At 54.1% G+C, this 18,380-nt stretch overlaps 1 protein-coding gene across 1 annotated transcript in view; it reads right to left on the reverse strand.

Annotated features, from left to right (window-relative positions):
- LOC131207143 (tight junction protein ZO-1) overlaps positions 1-18,380 on the reverse strand; it is a 41,711-nt gene that overhangs the window by 11,478 nt on the left and 11,853 nt on the right. Inside the window, exons 4-6 of the mRNA XM_058199753.1 lie at positions 2,983-3,152; positions 2,513-2,915; positions 675-2,453 (exon numbers count right to left, since the gene is read on the reverse strand). Coding sequence (XP_058055736.1) covers positions 675-2,453; positions 2,513-2,915; positions 2,983-3,152 — 2,352 coding nt within the window. The remainder of the gene's footprint in view (positions 1-674; positions 2,454-2,512; positions 2,916-2,982; positions 3,153-18,380) is intronic.

Below are 18,380 nucleotides of genomic sequence, written 5' to 3' on the forward strand. Positions count from 1 at the left end.
TTGGCCGGCATTGACGGGGAATGACAGAGACTTGGAAGCGGCATGATAGGGCCTGGAGATGGTTGCATGTGATTGCCGGTGAACGGTAGCAGCGAGCGAGTTAATGTTAGCGGCGGCTGGCATTGAGTAGCGATACGGGGTACGAGGATTGCTATCCGCTTGCAACGGTTTGGGCAATGGCAAAGGGGAAACATAGCTACAGCACGACAGCGGGCACGGAGGAGGAAAGTAGGGAAGAAATATGTCGGATGCTAGATCCACACGCTGCTGCGCGGGAACGTGCGCGCAATGAATGGTTCGAAACAACGGGACAACAATGAATGGACGCACAGTGGATATGTACGACAAACACCAACACGAATATGATACACAAAATGGAGGAAGGAAAAGAAAGAAAAATAATAATCGATTTTAGACACCATTCTACCACCATTATCACGGCCACACTCGACAGTAATCCCAACAGTAGGCAAACGGCACGATGAAGGTACTCCGAAAGTCCCACAACACGCTGAATCTGCAAATGACCTACAAATCTACTCTCTACGCACAACGTTCTACATCTACCATCACACGCTCTACGCACTACAACCTGGCGCCTTGCTCTTCCGCACATGGAACAGTTCCACCAACATTACAAGCGACGAACCGAGACGGAAATGCTTGTGATTTACCTTTGTCTCCGACATCCATACGGCACCACTCTGCTGCTGGTCGATGGAATCCCTCAGCTTCCGGTACCAGGTGTCCGGATCGTTGAGATTGATCGAGGTGCTGAACACGTGCGACCAGACGCGCTCCAGCTTTTGGCACTGTTCGAACAGCTTCTTGCTGCTCTTGTGAGCGGACTTTGGCAGTCCCTGGCGCATCTGCTTGATCGTGTGTTTGCTCTCCGCCTTCAGGAACAGCACAATCGGATAGAACTGGGCGTAGTTCAAGCGATCGACGGCGTTCGGGGTGACATCGAGCAGTGCGTGCTTGCCCCGATCCATGATGTCGCGGATGTTGGACAGCCGCACGATGCCACCGCACTTGGACGAACCCTTATCGTCGTCCTGCAGCGGTGCCGTGTACTTGTCCGGGAAGTCCTTCATCAGTCGCTCGCGCGCAATGTCCGCCACCGGTCCGAAGATTACGACCGGTCGCACGAAGCCCGGATGGCGCAGCACGACCCGCTCGTACGCCGGGAACTTTGAGATCGCATCGGAAAACACAACGTCGTCCCAGTTCTCGCGCGACAGCGACTTGGATCGGCGGTGCGTCGAGCGACGTCTCCGGAAGAAACTGACCCGCGACTCGGACGCGTTCAGTTCCTTTTTGCTCGCATTAAACTGCACCGTGGCCAGCTCTTCGGCCCGCGCTTTGTTCGGGATGACACCCCGCTGGAGCTCCTGGTGGCCTCGGCCAATGCGCAGCACCTGCCAGGCGCCGACCACACCATTGTACAGCGTGTCTATCACCCGGAACACGTCGCCCGCCTTGAACGACAGCTCGCCCTTCGTCGGAGCGTCGCAGTGAAAGTGTGTTTTGATGTGAAACGAATCGCCCCGCTGCTGGGCAGTGATCGTATCGAACTCTTCCCGGCAGTACTGCACGATCAGATCGATGCGATCTTGCAGACTGAGCAGAAACAGGACCGCTTCCTCCCTGGTAACTCCGTTCATGTCCATATCGTTCACCTTCAGTATCTTGTCGCCCGGCACTAGGCCCTGCGCGGACGCGGGACTGTTCTGTTGGACGGCCGTCACGAAGATGCCCACCTCGTTGCCACCGGTCAACCGGATACCGACCGAACCCTCCTTCTGGAATGTAATGTACCGCGGTTCGCTTGTCGGCGGTTTCTCGTCCAGCATTTGGCGCCGTGTCGCGTAGAAGTCTTCGCCGCGCGGTGGCGGTGGTCTGGGAGGTTCGTCCACGGCGCTCCGTGATCGAGAATGCCCAGACGGACCGCCGTCGGCGCCCGTCGTCCGGCTCGAGGTACCGGGCGGCGTGCTGGGTCTATCGAGCTGCTGCAGCGAAATATCGGTCAGTGGACCCCTTGAACGGCCCCGGGGCGTGAGGTTACTTTTGTCGTCCACCAACAGTGTGCTCATGGCCGAAGGACGCGTCGGAGGTTGTACGTACAGATTCTGACCCGAGTACGAGCCGCCGGTCCCATTCAGATAGCTTTCGTCCATATTGCTACAGTTGGAAACTTGAGCCGCGTGCGAGTAGACAGAAGACTGCATACCGGGGCTGGTTACACCACCGCTGCCAGGACCACCGTACGCACCGTTCGCATCGCGCACCACGGCCAACGTTAGCCGTTCCTTGCATCCGTCGATGATCTTTTTCGCCTCCTTCAAGCTCATCGAATCGTTACAGTTCGTGTTGTGTATTCTGGTAACGAGGTCACCTTCCTGCAGCGAGTATCCGTTGGCCGCCAGCTGATCTTTCGTTTTGGAAGATATTTCCTGTAAAAAGAGGTAGATTGGTCATTTACTGCTTTCATTCCGGTGCTTCTCCCACTTACCCTAATGAACAGTCTGCACCCCAGGACGATGCCAAAATCGTCCTTTTTGTTGGCCTTCGCTACGATGACTTTGATTTGCTGCTGAGATCCATTGTTGGCCACCAGACCGAGCCCGGTGGAGCTAAGGCTGTGCTGATGCTGGTGCGAGTTCATCCCAACGCCGGGTGGTGGTGGTGGTCCACCACCACCGGCAGTTCCGACGCCTGTGGTGGCCGAGGTGGGTCCTCCTGCGCCAGGCATGGCCATATTCGCCGGTAACGGGTGCAGCAGGGTGTGGTTAGGGACACGGCGCTTCACCATCAGCGTTACGGTGTTGCCACTGTCCCGCAGGACCTGCACGGCCGTGGCGTACTCAACGTTTTCCAGTGATATGCCGTTCACGGAAATGATGCGATCGTTCACCCTGCGGGAGAAAACAGACGTTGAGTGCTACTTCGCCGGGGGACTTCGGGGCCGATCTCCACACTCACTGTAGCTGTCCCTCGGCGGGTCCATTCTTCAGCACATCGCTCACCGCTATGGACGGGTCACCGTTGGCGAAGTGCGGGTTATCGCGGCCACCGGACACGGCAATACCGAACCCATAGCCAGGCACCCGCGACAGCGTGACGGTGTTGTAGTCCCAGGATGTTCGTTCAACCTGCAACAAAGAACCCAAAACCAAAACACCATATTAGGAATCGCATTCAAAAATGGGTTCGGCCACATTAACGGGGTACGAAAACGAAAGAGGATCCAATCAATTCGATAATCGATCGTACGCCAAATAGGGACACACGAGCCTTAAGCGTGCGCTGAGTGACCGCAATTTGGTGATAGTGGTGAGGTGGCCATTCTTTCGCTTGATAAATCACCGAATCGTGTTCCGTTTATGGAGGAGCATCGCCCTCCAGAAAACAAGGCGCAATTTACAGTACAAACAAAACCCCGTACGGCCACAGTCTCGATGCTGAACCCGCATACCGTGCCATACTTCAACTGGCGGCTGCCAGAGAGACCTCCCTTCGATCCGGTATCAAACGGAAGAATCTGTGGGCCCACACAAGGGTGCCCATTGATGAGACATAACTATGCTTCCGGTGGTGGCTCCGACCATCATCATCAGCTGCTGGCTGGCGGTCGAGCGATCGAGCTTATCTCGGTGATGTTCCGAACACGATTTTAATCAAGCGTAATTCAATTAAAAGCCAACAACTTATGTTGGCCTTGGTTGAGAGCACGATGCAGCACGAGTCATCCTGCAGTGTGCGTTGCGCCCAGCGCAGACTTAGACCACGGATAAAGAAAGACAACAACTAAAGCCATCAACAAGAGATTATCATTAAACTCCGCGGTGCCGAACCTGGTTCCGGTCCGGTTTCGTCATCAGCGGTCGCGATCCCTCAGACGGCCAGTGAATTTATTCGGATCGTTAGCCCAGCCCACGGTCCCAGCCGCACACACATTGTTATGCATTCGTTCCGATCGGCGAAAAGAAATCACTTCACTGTGATTGTAAAGTCCAGCGGCAACATCGGACCGTAGAAAGCTGGGCCGGGATTTGAATTTGTCGTTTCGTCATAAATTAGTATTAATTAACTACCGATTGTCCACCACCGGGCGGAGGATTGCGCGCACTGGGCTGGTCCGATTTAAGTGGCCCACGCCGCGCGGCGGACATTAATTGAGCATCGTGTGGCCGTTGGCGGCCACCAGGGAGAGCCAGGCTTTTTTACACTTTCACCAGCCGGCCATTGATTAGGAGAGCGTTCGTTAGCTTAAAAAAAGTCCCTGTCGTAGGCTGTCCCAAGGAAGGGCCCCCAGAGATAGATATTCACGGTGGAACCGCACAGAGCACAGTGCTACTAGTTTTGTCCGTGGAAATCTCAACCCCCCGGGGAGAAAGCATGGCCAATCGAACGCTGCACGAACGTGTTATCAGTGTCGCCCCGTTCAAATTAACGTCGCCTGGTCGGACAGGGACCACGCTGAATAACCGCCTCGATCACCATTATCAGTTGAGGACATGAGAAAATCGTGATGGCGGCTTCTGATACGCTGCTTCGCTCGATCTCCATATGTCTTGTAGGAACCTTAGCGATAGTGAAAATCGCCGGCAAACTCAATGACCGACCGATCAGAAATCGGAACGATCGGAACCCTTATTAACGACCCGCTCAACATTTGAGTGACACCAGGGAGACAGAGTTTGTCGGTGTGAAAAGGTGAGAAAAAAAAGACCAGACATAAAAATGGCACAAACGAAGGGAAGGGTTCCAAGAAAGGCGCGACGAAAAATTCACACGACCCACCGGAGAAAAAAAGCCAAACTGACCAACTGAAAAGCAGAGCGAGCGGACCGCGCATAAAACGTGCATAAAGGGGCCCCGTGCAAGCGACATAGATTCGGCTCAATTTCATGCCAACATTCCGCCATGGCCGGGTAGCGTGTCGAGGGCGCCCGAGGAATCGAAACACGGCCGATTGCGGTTCGCGTACGCGGGAAACCATTAGGAGCTCCAGCCCGATGCTGGGGTGGGCTTTGCTCAATCTCTATCGGTCAGGCCCAGCCAGCTTGCCCGCCCAGCCAGCCGGCCATTACTCAATCCGTAAAGTGAACGAAAGTACAAAGTGCGCCCTCCGCGGGGAAGGGCAACGCTGACGATGAAATGGGGAAATGTGTTTCCTTTCTTTTTATTTCACCATTAAGTAGCGCACACCGACCGTTTTCCACCCCTAAGCGGCCTAAGGGTGGTCGTGGCTGTCCGGACGGCGGGAAAAATCGATCGGTGGCTTTTGTAGGTTATGATTAAACCCACCCCGTCGCCACCCCGTGGGGTTCCCACCAGCGAGACTACGGAGCGCGCGTGGCGACACTTGGCGGATCTGGATTGGCATGTTTGGTCTAGAGCGTTCCGCACAATGTCGCACACAACAAACTCCCCAATTAAACAATGGGCGCCGTCGTCGTGTGCGTCACACACGTCACGCTGGTTTCCATCCGGTCCCGGAGTTGATCGCCCTTTGGCTGCGCCACGGATCGGATCGGATCGGATCGGAGCGTCAAGTGTGACCACGAGAAACGGGGCGAAGCAACACACAAGGGTTTCACTTTCCCGGTCACCCGGGGCCGATCGGTTTTCACGTAAGACACGCCAGTGTATGTTCGAAATTGTTCATTATCATACACAACAGAAAGTGGCCCGCGGACTGCGGAGCGATCGCGAGAAGGGAGGATCAATTCAAATCGCACGGCCGTTTGGCGGAACACCGCGGAAAAAAAGGGGGAAATCAAACGAAGAAAAACACAAGAAAGCAGTTGACCATTCCCGCTGACGAAGTGAAAACCCACCGCGAGTGTGCGTGGAGGATCCACTCCAAGAAACACACCGGAAGAAACCGCTCCGGCCCGCGTACGCCATCCATTAGAGCCACCGGGTGGGCCGGTCGACCACCGGTCGGCGTATCGGTCACTTTCACCACACTCGTTTTCCGAGCCCAAGTGACCGACAGCGCACGCACGCACCGTGACCAAGCAACGGTAGCAACCAACGGTTGGGGAGCTCCAAGTCAACTCCGAGACCCGTCGATGGAGCACGGAGAAAATCACCGGTCTATGGTGGGGTCTATCCTGTGTGCCGACGTGCAAACGCAAATCAGTGTTTAATGTGTCAATTAGCATTCAAGATGCCGTTGCGTCATCAGCGCGCCGCGCAAGCGAAAACCGGGCCCTTGTCGATGGCCCAACAATGTTTACGGCGAGCGCCTTCGCCGAGGCGATTATTGCTCGGCGATTGGTACATTGGACGGACCGGTGCATGATGTCCCAAGCAGGGCTATTCTAATAGCACGTAATTGATGCCTTTTCGCTAGCTTTTAGTGGGTAGCATTAGCTCTCAAAATGGAAGCAATCGGACAAATGTTTGATCGAACACTATTAGCTGGGCACACTTTAGCCCTATCAGTGGTTGATTTAAGTTGTAATTAATTTATTGGCTAATTTGTTGCTTTCATGTCAAACTGTGCAGATCATTTGTTTTTTTACGGATTTTATTAAATTTATCCTCGAAAGTACTGTTGGTTGGTTCAGCTGACCAGACTACCAATCTAGACGAAGACACCATCCACAAGGCATAAAACACTGCTCCAAACTCAACGAAAGGATTTCTATTGTCGGCTTGTGGAGTATGCTTCATTGAATTATTGAAATGATTGAAATGCATCTAACGTGGAGCGTTGGGAGGATACCTCGATACGCTCGGATGCTGCGCAAAATAACACGTCTGCTAATCAGAGGTTTAAAATGCGAAGCCGAATGTTAAATGCTTCGCTCCCCTCGACACACAATGATACACCCCGGGAAGGCTCCATCCAACACTAACACTCTGCCCGGCCAGCAGCGCGAAAGCATTCCTTGGCACGCATCCGCAACCTCGTGCAGCGCGCGGCTTTGCGCACACACCTGGCACCGGTCCGGACCAGCCCGCGCACCGGGCCTCGCCCGATTCGAAGGAATTTGGCCACTTGAGCTCCGCGGCACGGACTCTGACTGCTGCAACCACGGAGAGCGCAAACTGCATTCAAACCGTGCACCGTCTTCGCTCTCGCTCTGTCCCGCCAATGGCCGCAATCGTTCGTTCCTTCGACGAAACGAGCCCAACAACATTCGCGCATTCCGCACGCAAGAGAATCAAGGCTTCGGGAGCCCGATCGGAGTGCGGACAAGCCCCCCGCCGACGGGAACGAAAGAGCCGACGGACACCAGCAGCAAGCGAGCGAGAACGACGATGGCGGGGCAGATGTGGTAAAACTGGTCAGGTGAGTTTTTTTTTTCTCTCTGTGTCCTCCTCCAAACATTCAACAACCACCCCCAGCCCGCGGGACGGCTCTTCGAGGTAGTGTGCTCCTCTTCGAGGGTCGCCCCGTGGTGCTCCGTCGTGAGTGAGTTCTGCGCGGCGCAGAACTCCCACTCGCGCGTGGTGCGTCTTGCGCAGAGCCACTTGGCGGGCCCACTCTTCCTGGCAGCCTGGCGGGGGGACAGGTTTGCTTTCGCAGATTGTGGTAGCATGATTAATTTATTGATATATTACTATGATGCAAACACGCGTGCCGATGGTAGGCCCCCAAAAAACTGCCTCCCCGGTCCCGGCTGGTGGTGTTGGGGTGGGCAAAGGGAGCGTGTTGACGGTCGCCACACACCATAGCCTAGAGCGAGCGATCTATCGATTACAACGCAACGCCTATGCAAGCACCGTCATCGTCGTCATCGGTGACCACTTGTGCTTTTCAAATCGGACCGGCCGCAGCGAGCAGCCACAGCGCAATCATCATTTGCGCCGAACCGCAAACCGAACCCCGCTTGAAGGACACTACTATCGTTTGATGTAATCATAGGCATTCCAGAGGCCCAGTCAAGGATTGATTTCTGTCATTTAGTTTGCCTCCGAACGCTGTATGAAATCGAAACGGAGGAACTGAAATTCCAATTTTATTACCTACTCGATCGCGAAGACCTGAAAAGCTGATGCCGATGGTTGGTTGCCTTCCTTTTAATACGAGTGAACCAGTGTTTTGTTTGTGTTGTGTCCGAAACCGGAGCAGAGCCCACGGAAACGATCCGATCGTTCTTGTTCGACAGGATTTTTTGAAGTTCCAAAAGTGACTGACGATAGAATACGCATTCCACGCGACGTGGTTAACCTATCAGAGCCCGCTCCATGTGTTGGGTAGCCCAGCCACAAACCACATAAAACCCGATTTCTAGGGTGTCCTCGCTGGATTAGCCCATTAGATCGGGCTAAGCGATGGAACCGCAGAATATCGACAGGTGATCCAGCCAGCAACAGCCATCGACCACCACCTTGACGAGCCTCGCACACACGCCATTTGCACAATCACTCACCGCGAGGGCCGTGGCAAATGGCAAACTGCATTCCACAGCCGCGCGATCGTCAGGTGAACACTGGATCCTACCATGCAGACGATCCGAGTGGCAGCGTGGTCAGCATCCCTGCAGCTGGGGTGATCGTTTAAAACACCGCCAACAACGACAACAACAAAAAAAACAGTGACACAGAAACTCAAACAATCCTCTCGCTGATCAACAGATCAGCACCCCAACAAATGGAGAATGCGCCGACGAAGCGATGATGCTCGGCCACGGCTGCCGCCAATGGCTACTGTCGGCGGGGTTTTAAATGAGTGAAATTAATAACACACACGCCCGCCGGTCCAAGGCTATTAGGCGAACCGGAAAGAGAAAGGGAAAACGCACACACGCGTAGCGAGGGACACCGTCCGCGGGTCGTAACGGGCTCGTGGATCGCGAATAACCAGCGCCGCGGCAAAGCACGGACCGCGCAGCAAGATTAACGACGGATAATCTGTTCATCGGAGGGCCAATATACATGTGTGGTGAGGATGGAAGAAGAAAATGGACCGAAAGAGGGCCCCGTCGGATGCACGGTCAGCAGTCGAGGCTAGCCAGTCTGCCGGAGGCTAGATTATTTACGAACGAGCGAGATCGGAACGAGATCAAGAATTGGTCACTGTCAGCAGACGGTCGGCAAACTTTTCTGCTCTGACCAAACCCCGTGTGGAATGCTTTACGGATGAATCATTTCTATAGTTTGTGGTGCGAATTACGCGACACATTAGCATTAATTCTGCGCCGGCTCGTGCCGTGTGCTGCTTGGAGGTGGATCTGAATCGGACATTGGAGTTATTAAATTCCGAACTCCACTTTAAAACTGGAAGTCTCGGGCACTAGGTTTAAGAAGTTTCAGCGGTCACAATTCATGTGGTTCATTCAGCAAATACCGTCCCTTAGAGAAACCTCTAAACGCATTCCGCAGCTTTGAGGACTTCAAAAGCGCCAACTCGGCTATGACTGAGTCTTGATCCACAGGCTTTTCGAAGGAATTACGATGACCTTGTCCACGGGCCGGGGGCAGATTTCTAGACACGAACTTCCCGGTCTCAGTTCCCTTCCTCACTATACGGCCACTACAACGTTCCGACCTTGGACATTCCTTCCGTCACGTTGCCCGTTTTTACCTGGGAATCGCTGTGAAAGTGGTTGTTGGGCAGATGATTGCCCCCGTTCGGGGATCCGAGCATGTCCATCATTTTTTCCGGGATGGGTGATTTCTACGCCGAAACCGATGCAGGAACCGAAGGGATCCAGCGGGCAGCTATAGCAGATCCAGCCTCGTGGCTGCGCTGGTGGTGGTGTTGGTCAATGGTCGGAACCGCACAGGCAGGTCCACAACGCATTCCTTTCCAATGCAGATCCTCCGCGGTGTAATGGCCAGGCCCGGAGGCAGATCTCGGCAGATTCGCCTCGGCCAAGTAAGCCACCGGCACCACGGGCTAAGGGGTTGGAATTTCGCACGGGGTGGAATGTCTCGCGCGCCTCGTGAGGTCCACACACTTCGGGCTGGGGCCACTACTTCTATCACGTCACACGTCACTTGAGTGTATAACACACGCAGCAGGCGAAGCCTTGAATTTATAATTCCGATCACTACTAAACACCATCGGTCGGGACAGGTTGCTTGTTGGGTGCTGCCCTGCGGGGTGGGTTATAGGTAGGTGGTGTTAGGCGCTTCTCATTTTACTTTTGTTCGGCATCCTCCGGGCCGTCGAACCAAGTGACGGAAGAGACACACCTAACCTAAAATAGCATTCTCCTTTTCCGTCTGCGCGCCGACGATGCCCACTTTGGTATTCTAACTCGCGTCTCGCACTTTGTTTGACTTGCTCGCTGGCTCTCTCTCTCTCTCTCGCTCCCTCTCTCTTCCTCTGGTTCGCTTTCTTCACACCATCGGCCGTTGTTCAAATCCTGCGGTCCGCGCGCGGAGGAGATATTTAATGGAGGCTCCCTCCTCTCTTTTGGGCGTTCGGGGCCAGGTAGTGCCGCCGCACCCTGTCACCCTCCGCCACCCCCTGAAACCCCCACAGTTGCGCACCATAAACAAACCGGAGACGCACACACACGCCTCGAAGTATGTACATCAAGCGTGACCGATTTGATAGACAGAGTCGCAAAGCGCGGAATGAAGGGCGCGGAACAGGCCGACGGGGAGGGGACGCGGGAAAACAGGAGACCGGTTTTTTGTTGCCTATGTGAGGGTGTATGCTCGTGTATGCTCGTGTGTGCGTGCGTGTTTATTATTTAACTCTCCTTCGCGTATGGTTCCTTTTCACTCTTCCCACAAACCTGTTCCGCGCGTACCGGAGCGAGAAAGAGACCACTCTCTACCCTTTTCGGTCGCACACGCACGGTAAGCCATGCGCACACAGGCTCAATTCTATGCTCGTACGCACCAACACACATCCAAAGGCCCAACCAAAGTTCACTTATGCACGACACGCACGAGCCACACAAAATGCTGGGTGCGATTAAATTTCCTACCAAGGAGACCGAGCGAGAGAGCGCGTGTTGTCTCGCTTACGCGCGCCAAAATAAAGCGACGCTCAAAAAAAGCTCCACAGGATGGCGGCGACGATTCTTGGCTGTTCCTGTTCCTCGAGGCTCCTACGGCTTGTGTGGGCTGATCGGCGCAAGCTTTCGCGACCGGCGCACCTCGCCTATGCTGTTCCCTTTCACTCACTCACTCAGCGTTCGCGAATACCCGAAAAAAGCTTCTTTTCGCCAGCCGCAAGGATGAGCTGCCTGCTTATTCCTGCAAATCCAGGATCTAAGAGGGTTCGCCGGGAATGCGTCGAGGGTTCGACCGGGATTTAAAGGAGGCCAAAATTAAGCCCAACCGAAGCCGGTAAATCTGACGAAACTGGGCACACCTTTTCTTCAGTTCTTTTCGTTTCCCAGCTCTTCAAAGGAACACACACGAAAGGAACACATAGGAACCACAGCACGACGAGGAAGTCAAATCACGTCTTTTCACGGCACTCTCGCGGGGCGATTGAAATTTGAGCCGTCGACTGACTTTTTCTCCGTTGCCGAGGGGCTTGTCACAGCATTCTTGGATTGTCGAAACTTCCGAGAGCCAACCCACCAACTCACACAAGCACGCCTGCGAACGAGCCACATGCACACAAACACACACCCGTCGCTAGGGGAATGCGGGATTGGTCGGGACGACGGGCCACAAATCCGAGTTATCCTGGAGCTCGATCGCGGCCGCAACGTTGGAATGCCATCGGACGCGCGCGCCGAATCGTGGCCGTCGTAAAACGGGCGATTGGCTTGGGATTTCAAGATGATTCGGATTTGTGTTTTGCCTTCTTCCGGTATTTACACTGCTTATTAGCGAAAACGCGCACTGGCGCGGCGTCACGCCACGCTGCCTTCTTCCACCTTTCACGCCAAAAAGGCCGCTTACGGAATTGGAGCTGTGGGCAATCAGCGAGTGGAACGGGCGTTTTACGGGTCGCCAAACCACACGGCGGCGGCACACGGGTTACAGAGTGGGTGACACAGCGAGGGCCGTCAGGAGCAACACGGACGCGCGCTGCTTACTCGATGGGCCCACGGCACGAAACGAAATAAAATGGACGCCAGCCGAAACGAGTTCCGAGCTCGAAAACGGACCAAATCGGCGCACGGGGATCGGCAACCCCGTCTCTCTTTAGCGCCAACGTCTTATGATGCGAAGGAGCGAGAAAGAGAGAGAGAGCGACAGCGAAAGAAACCAATATGATGGACCGCGTCGTAAACAACGCAACGCGGCGACACGCAGAGAGCTCTCCGCTCGTCGACCAGCATCCCTGAGCATCGTCCACCACCAGCATCGTCCACCAAAACCCGCGACAGAGATTCATAAGAAAGCGACAGGGAGAGAGAGCGAGACAGCACGGGGCGTGCAAAAGAGAACGGTAGAGCGAGAGCGAGCGAGAGCGAACAGGCTCAAAGTGGTCGTGAAGGAAACGCAAAAGCCTCCAACGAACCGTTTAACGAAAGAGAAAGAAACAGAGACAGAGAGAGAGTCAACAAAGCGCACAAGATTGAGAGAAGGAGCGAGCTTTGCGAATGCTTTGTGCACGATCACTCTCTCACTTTCTCTCCCTCTCTCTTTCTCTCCGGCCGTATCCTTAACGCGCGCGCGCAACACGATCACGTATTGCTGCAATTTGAGTTTGGCGAAAAATGAGAACGAAAAAAAACAATCGAGCTTTTCGATCTTTGACACCATCGCCTCGAGAATTGCAACAGATCCGTTTTTTTGTGCACCAGCTTCGGGGTGCCTTTTGGCTGGTTGCAAATGTTAACCCCCCTGTGCGAAGGATAGGGGCCACACCACCGTCAAACCACCGTCTCCATAAGCCGTGCGCGCCGTGATATGCAGAGTTATGTTGGGCAAGCTTATCGCATGAGTCACGGTCCGTTTACAGCGATAGCCTGCGAAAGCGTCCGCTGCCCACAGTATTGGCACAAGTTGGCAAAAACGAACACATATTTTTTGCGTTTGGAAGGAAACTAACAGAGGACTGTTAAAGGAACTCAGCGCGAGCCTGTACGTTGTTCTGTTATAACAGATCAAATGGGGAAATGCCCGCAGGAGTTTGCGAAGATTTTCCCAAAGCTTTTGGACGTTTGGGGGCACCGCAAAGAGCCGCAAAATATGGCACTCGAAAAATTCTTCATCGATGACGCTGCCGAAGCTCGCAACAGCCAATCCTCTTTATCTTTAGCATTGTTCTTTCTCGTTCCGAGAAACGAGTGAGGGTGTAACCCACACACACAGAACCGGCCGCCGAAACTGTGGCCGTGTCCTGCGCGCTAGAGCTGTATTTATTTTTGTAACGAAATGTGTGTTATCTCAATTTCATCCACTGAAACAGGCTAAACACCGAACAGATACCGTATCTTTCCCCAATTTATGTTTTTCATGCTGTGATGAGAATAACTTTCGTTTACTGCGTCTATGAAGTCATCGGAATGACAGATAGGCACAGTGTGGTGCCAGAATGCTTAATGTCAATTTATAGTCAGAGACCATAAATGAGTTTTTCTGTTCGCAATCTCCCGAGTGCTTCAAACACTGTGAAATACGGAAACAATAGCAAATCATGGCGGACCAACCAAGCAAGTCAATCAGTGTCACACCGCGACCACCAATCAATACCCCGAACCTGGATTGGAGAGCTGATTGGAGCGAAAGAAACGAAAGATTTTAACGCCCGACACCAGCAACCTGAGGCCCGGCAGGAAAGGAACCCGCCAATGTGCGCGGGGTGCACGCGCGACCGCGGCAAATTTGTCCCCGACCTCCGGAGGAAGTGTGCGAAGATGCCAAACAATGGAGAGAAGTTCAGGCGAAGTTGCAACAAACCCGCAGAGACACAGAATTGGCAGACTGCCGCGGCGCCGCGAAGAAGCTTAAAACTTATTTGGCATATCGGGGACTTTGGACGTATTCTGCTTTGCGCGAGTATCGCAACGTTATGGCCGGTTTTTTGTGTGTCCCTTTTGTATAAGATTTGCCAGAACAGAAGAGGGTAAAGTAAACATTGTCAGCGAAGAATGCGCCCAAAACAGGCGCGAACAAAAAAGCAGCCCGGAAATGGAATAAATGTTTGTCAAAAGTTTACACTCGCCAGCACCGATGGCTGCGGTTCTGTAAGCTGTGTCTACGTCGGAGCCGAAAATCGTCCGAGTCGCGTTTTCAATCGATTTTCTTCAAACTACATTCTTACAGTAACTCTCGTCGAAGAACAGATTAGTAACGCTTGCCGTCAGCTGCTCCCGGCGCACGCAATCGTGCAAATATTTGCCACCGTGCAACATTAATTCACGTGCCCTCAACACTCCCACGGGTGGCGTAATTATTTGATTGATGAAAACATTCCAAGAATTTTGACCGAACGGGCCACGTGCTCGCAAGGGCAATCCCCACAACACGTTTCCCCGCTTTGCAGACGTTGGCCCACTCTGCGCGCCCGCGCACATGCTGCTAATCAGCGACATAAATCTAACGGAAAGAAGAAAAAGTCAAAATAAAACGGTCCCGCGCCTGTTTCGCCTACCTTGGCCGCCTTTTGCTGGTGCCGTCGTTTGCTACCGAATCCTGCCCCGACCGACGGCTGGAGGTATTTGTCGTTAATCATCTCGAAGATTTCGGCCGGCGAAGGAATTTTGTAGAAACGACGAAAACTTCCCCGCAAACCGCCACCACCCCCCGACGCCCCCGCCGGTGGGCGACGCCCGGCCGGCTGCTGATGATGGTCGGCCGGTCCGGCTGGGTAAATTCCAGTGGCCGCGGTCGGTAGCATTTGTTTCGCCGCCCTACGCACGGTATCAGTAGTGCCGTAGCTTCCGGTGTCCGTAGGCCGATAGAGCGTGTTTGGTAGAGGCAGCGGCAGAGCCTGTCCTTGTTGTTGCGGCGGGTGGTGATTAACCACCGTCGTAAAACCATTATCGGTGATCCTCTGATAGGCGGTGGTAGGCGTAAAATGTTGACGAGCAGCGGATGACACATTCGCCGGCAATGTTTGACCGCGTAACGCCGTAACGCCACGATCGGTCGAACGGTCGTAACGCTGCACGGGCTGGCCGACGGATTGCATACTGTTAGGCGCAACCATCGCTTCTCGCCGATAAATATGGTCGACGCTGCCACTCCTACCGGTTGGAACATAAGCGTTTGGCCAGGGCGGTTGATGGCCGGGGGTGTAGTAGGTGGCCGGGCCAGGATGCGGAAACCCCGGGGGCGGAAAATAGTGCTGCTGTTGCTGGTGGTGCTGTTGTTGCTGCTGCTGATGGTGATGATACGCACCGAACGACGCCGGAAGTGTGCGGAAACGTGCGCCGCTCTCATCGAAGGGACGACCCATGGCGGCCATCACGTCACCCTCCGTCGGATTGCCGGTGGTCGAGTTTTTGAAGAAATACTCCGCCGGATAGAAGTTCTTCGTCGTAATGGCCGACGAAACGTACGAGTTGCGCTTCCGTTTGCCCTTCAGCGACGACGATGTTGACGATTTCCGACGATGCTTCTGGCTGCCTCCACCACCACCACCCCCGCCGCCGCCAGTACTGGTAACGCCACCATTGGCGGCGGAGGACGACGTCTTCACCACGCTCTTGACGCCCACATTCGATTTGGGCGTACGTTTGATCCACTTCGGGAGCTTCATATCGCACACAGCACACCGCGCGCGCCTATCGATCGCGAAGGAGTCCCCCGGTTGGTCGTAAGAACCTACCACTGCTTGTCACTTCCTGGCACACAACCGCACGGGAAACGCATGGCGTGGCAGCCTTTGCCTATTGGGCCAAACCCAGGGGACGGGGTCCCTAATTAAATTAGAACAATTTCATTTTCCCTCCACACAAACACACCCACTTTTGAGCGGACGATTGTTTACGGTGGCCCTACCTTGCGGCCCTTTGGCCGAGTTCCAAAAACCCAGAGGGGGCGAGAAATTGATTTTCTTAACAGTTTCTTCACGCTGCCCCTCGCGGATGTAACGGTCGTTTTGGGTGTCGTGACCTTCTGGCCCTCGCTTCACTGGACACGCCGCCGTGGCACTGGACACGCGCCGGGGAGGGGGCACAGGTGGCGCGAAGATACGCACGGCACTCGAAAACTCACCGTGAAGTCCGTGAAGGCCCCCAACCGGTGGTGGAACTTTTCGATTTTCTCTGCCACCAACATCAGCAGCGGCACTATGCAACTATCGCCACGCCATCCGAGAGCTCAGCCGCCCCTTTTGGCTCCATTCGTTCGCGCCACGCGATTACTTATTCACCACTTCTCACCATCCGCGGCAGGACCGTTTATGGACGGCTGTTTCGGCTAAAACTTCACCGCAGGATTTCACGCGACGGAGTAACGAACCACAAAAAGTCAAACACTGTGCCCTGTGCGCCGAGGTTAAGGACCACAACACGCCGCCGACGATGACGACGGTGGTTCGGTCGTCCTTAGTGCAACGGAACTCCTCGGGTGCTCCACAAGTCTACAACATATTCGCACCGAGTGCGAAAACCGACTGCCATCGATCTGGCGGTTCGGTCGGTCACTCGGTCCCTACGTCACAGCGTCATCGGGTGGCTTCGTCCGTGAAAATAGGAAATAGTCCGACGCGCGCGTCTGCCCTATCGTCGCCTCCGAAGCCGCCCCCCAAAGCGATAGCGAGAACGATATGGCGAGCGAGCGACGACGACGACACCGGCTTTCGTCCGCCCCTTATCCGGTTCCGGCTCGGAGTCGGTCGGACGGAAAGTTTGTCCTTCGGTGGCGGTGGACGGGACAAAAATTAATAAGTAATAAGGACGAAAGTGAGCCAGAGCTGTAGAGAACCTTGTCGGATTAAGTGCATTTTCGTAACGAAAACGAAAATTAATTCTTGCAATCCTAAGTTCCAGTTCCAAAAATTTCACAATAACTAATCGTTAATTTTTTCACCCAATTTCAAACGATTGTTGCGATACACATTAATCTTGAATGATGAAATTAATGATTCGATACTCAACCCAGAATGTCCTTATATGATCAACATTTGGCGATCCTCCAAATAATAACAAATATTTTACGTAATACTTCAAAATACAACAGTATTAATAGTGTTCCGTCCGTGAAACGTTTTCCCAATTCTCGGGCTGAGCTTTTGGTCCGACCCAACCCACCTTTCCAAAACACGGTAACGGTCTGTTTATAGGTTTATCGCCGAATCGGATATCGAGAAGGGAGTCGCGCGCGTGCACCCGGACCCCTGCTTTCACCATCCGCGGCGCAGCGTCTCGTCCCGTTTGCGTGCGGTTCCCCTCGCAGGACGAAGCCGTGGTTCCTGTGCCGTTCCCCGAGGACGCTGCGGGTCGACCTGCCCGGGGGACCTTTGCGCCACCCTCCTACAACACACAACCACACACAAACGACCGTACAGCCAGCGAGGGAGGGTGAAGTAGCGACAACCCGTGCACCACCACGCACGATAGCGACCGGAAACGGCAAGGTGAAACGCCGGTCAGCAGGAGCGAACGACCGGCGTTTTGCTCGGCCCATGCGCACTGCCATTGTTGTTCCTTCGCCGCGACGTGATGCCGCGTCAGTTGTAAAACACTCCCCCCCGCCGCTCACCGGTGCCGTCCCGGATCCCGGGCGACTGCAACTGCAATCAGGACCAGGACCGGTAGACGTAAACGAACCCGACACGCACCGCCAAACCAAAACAACATCAAACGCAGACATATGCCGCTGGAGTCGTGTGCGGTGGCGCCGCCAGACCGTAGGATTTGATCACCGGACGGAAGGGATAATTTCCACCGAGCAATCGTCCTTTGGCTGCTTGCTGTGCCGGGGTTTCGGTGCCGTCCCGTTCATCGGTATTCTTCTTGTTGCTTTCCTATCGCACGAACATATCCTCTGGCCGGGACCACACTTACAACAATGTGTTCTTTTCGTGGTGGTGTATTGGTGAAATTGGAAACCCGACGAAACCGATGCGACATCCGGAAGTGCGCTCGGCGCACTCTGGCCTATCCTACATTCCAACCTTCCGGAATGTGGCCGTGCCAACGTGTCTGTATGCGTTTGCTGTTTTTTTTATTTTGGTCCTTTCTCCCAACCCTTTGGGCCCAACACCATCGAAAGGCGCAAATGGCCACTTGCATGCGAAATTAGCATATTCATACCCGAGCAGTAATACAATTAAGGGCAGCCCAGACGGCATGACTTTTTGAATAATAAACAAATGGACGACGGCGTAACAACACACAAAAAAACAACGGACCAAAGAGCACCCAGCCGATGATTCGCCCCGAATATCAGCACTTCAGAAATCGATCGAATGTTGTGAGTGTCGATTACTTTCGATACCCGGCGAAGGTATCATTTACAGGAACATTGGTTCAGAATTTCGGTTCGAATAACCGTGCATCTGCCACGCCTTTGTAGGACCTCTCGGGTCCTTTGGCAGTTGC

The sequence above is a fragment of the Anopheles bellator genome, chromosome 2 (assembly GCF_943735745.2).
Source record: "Anopheles bellator chromosome 2, idAnoBellAS_SP24_06.2, whole genome shotgun sequence".
NCBI classification, from domain to species: domain Eukaryota; kingdom Metazoa; phylum Arthropoda; class Insecta; order Diptera; family Culicidae; genus Anopheles; species Anopheles bellator.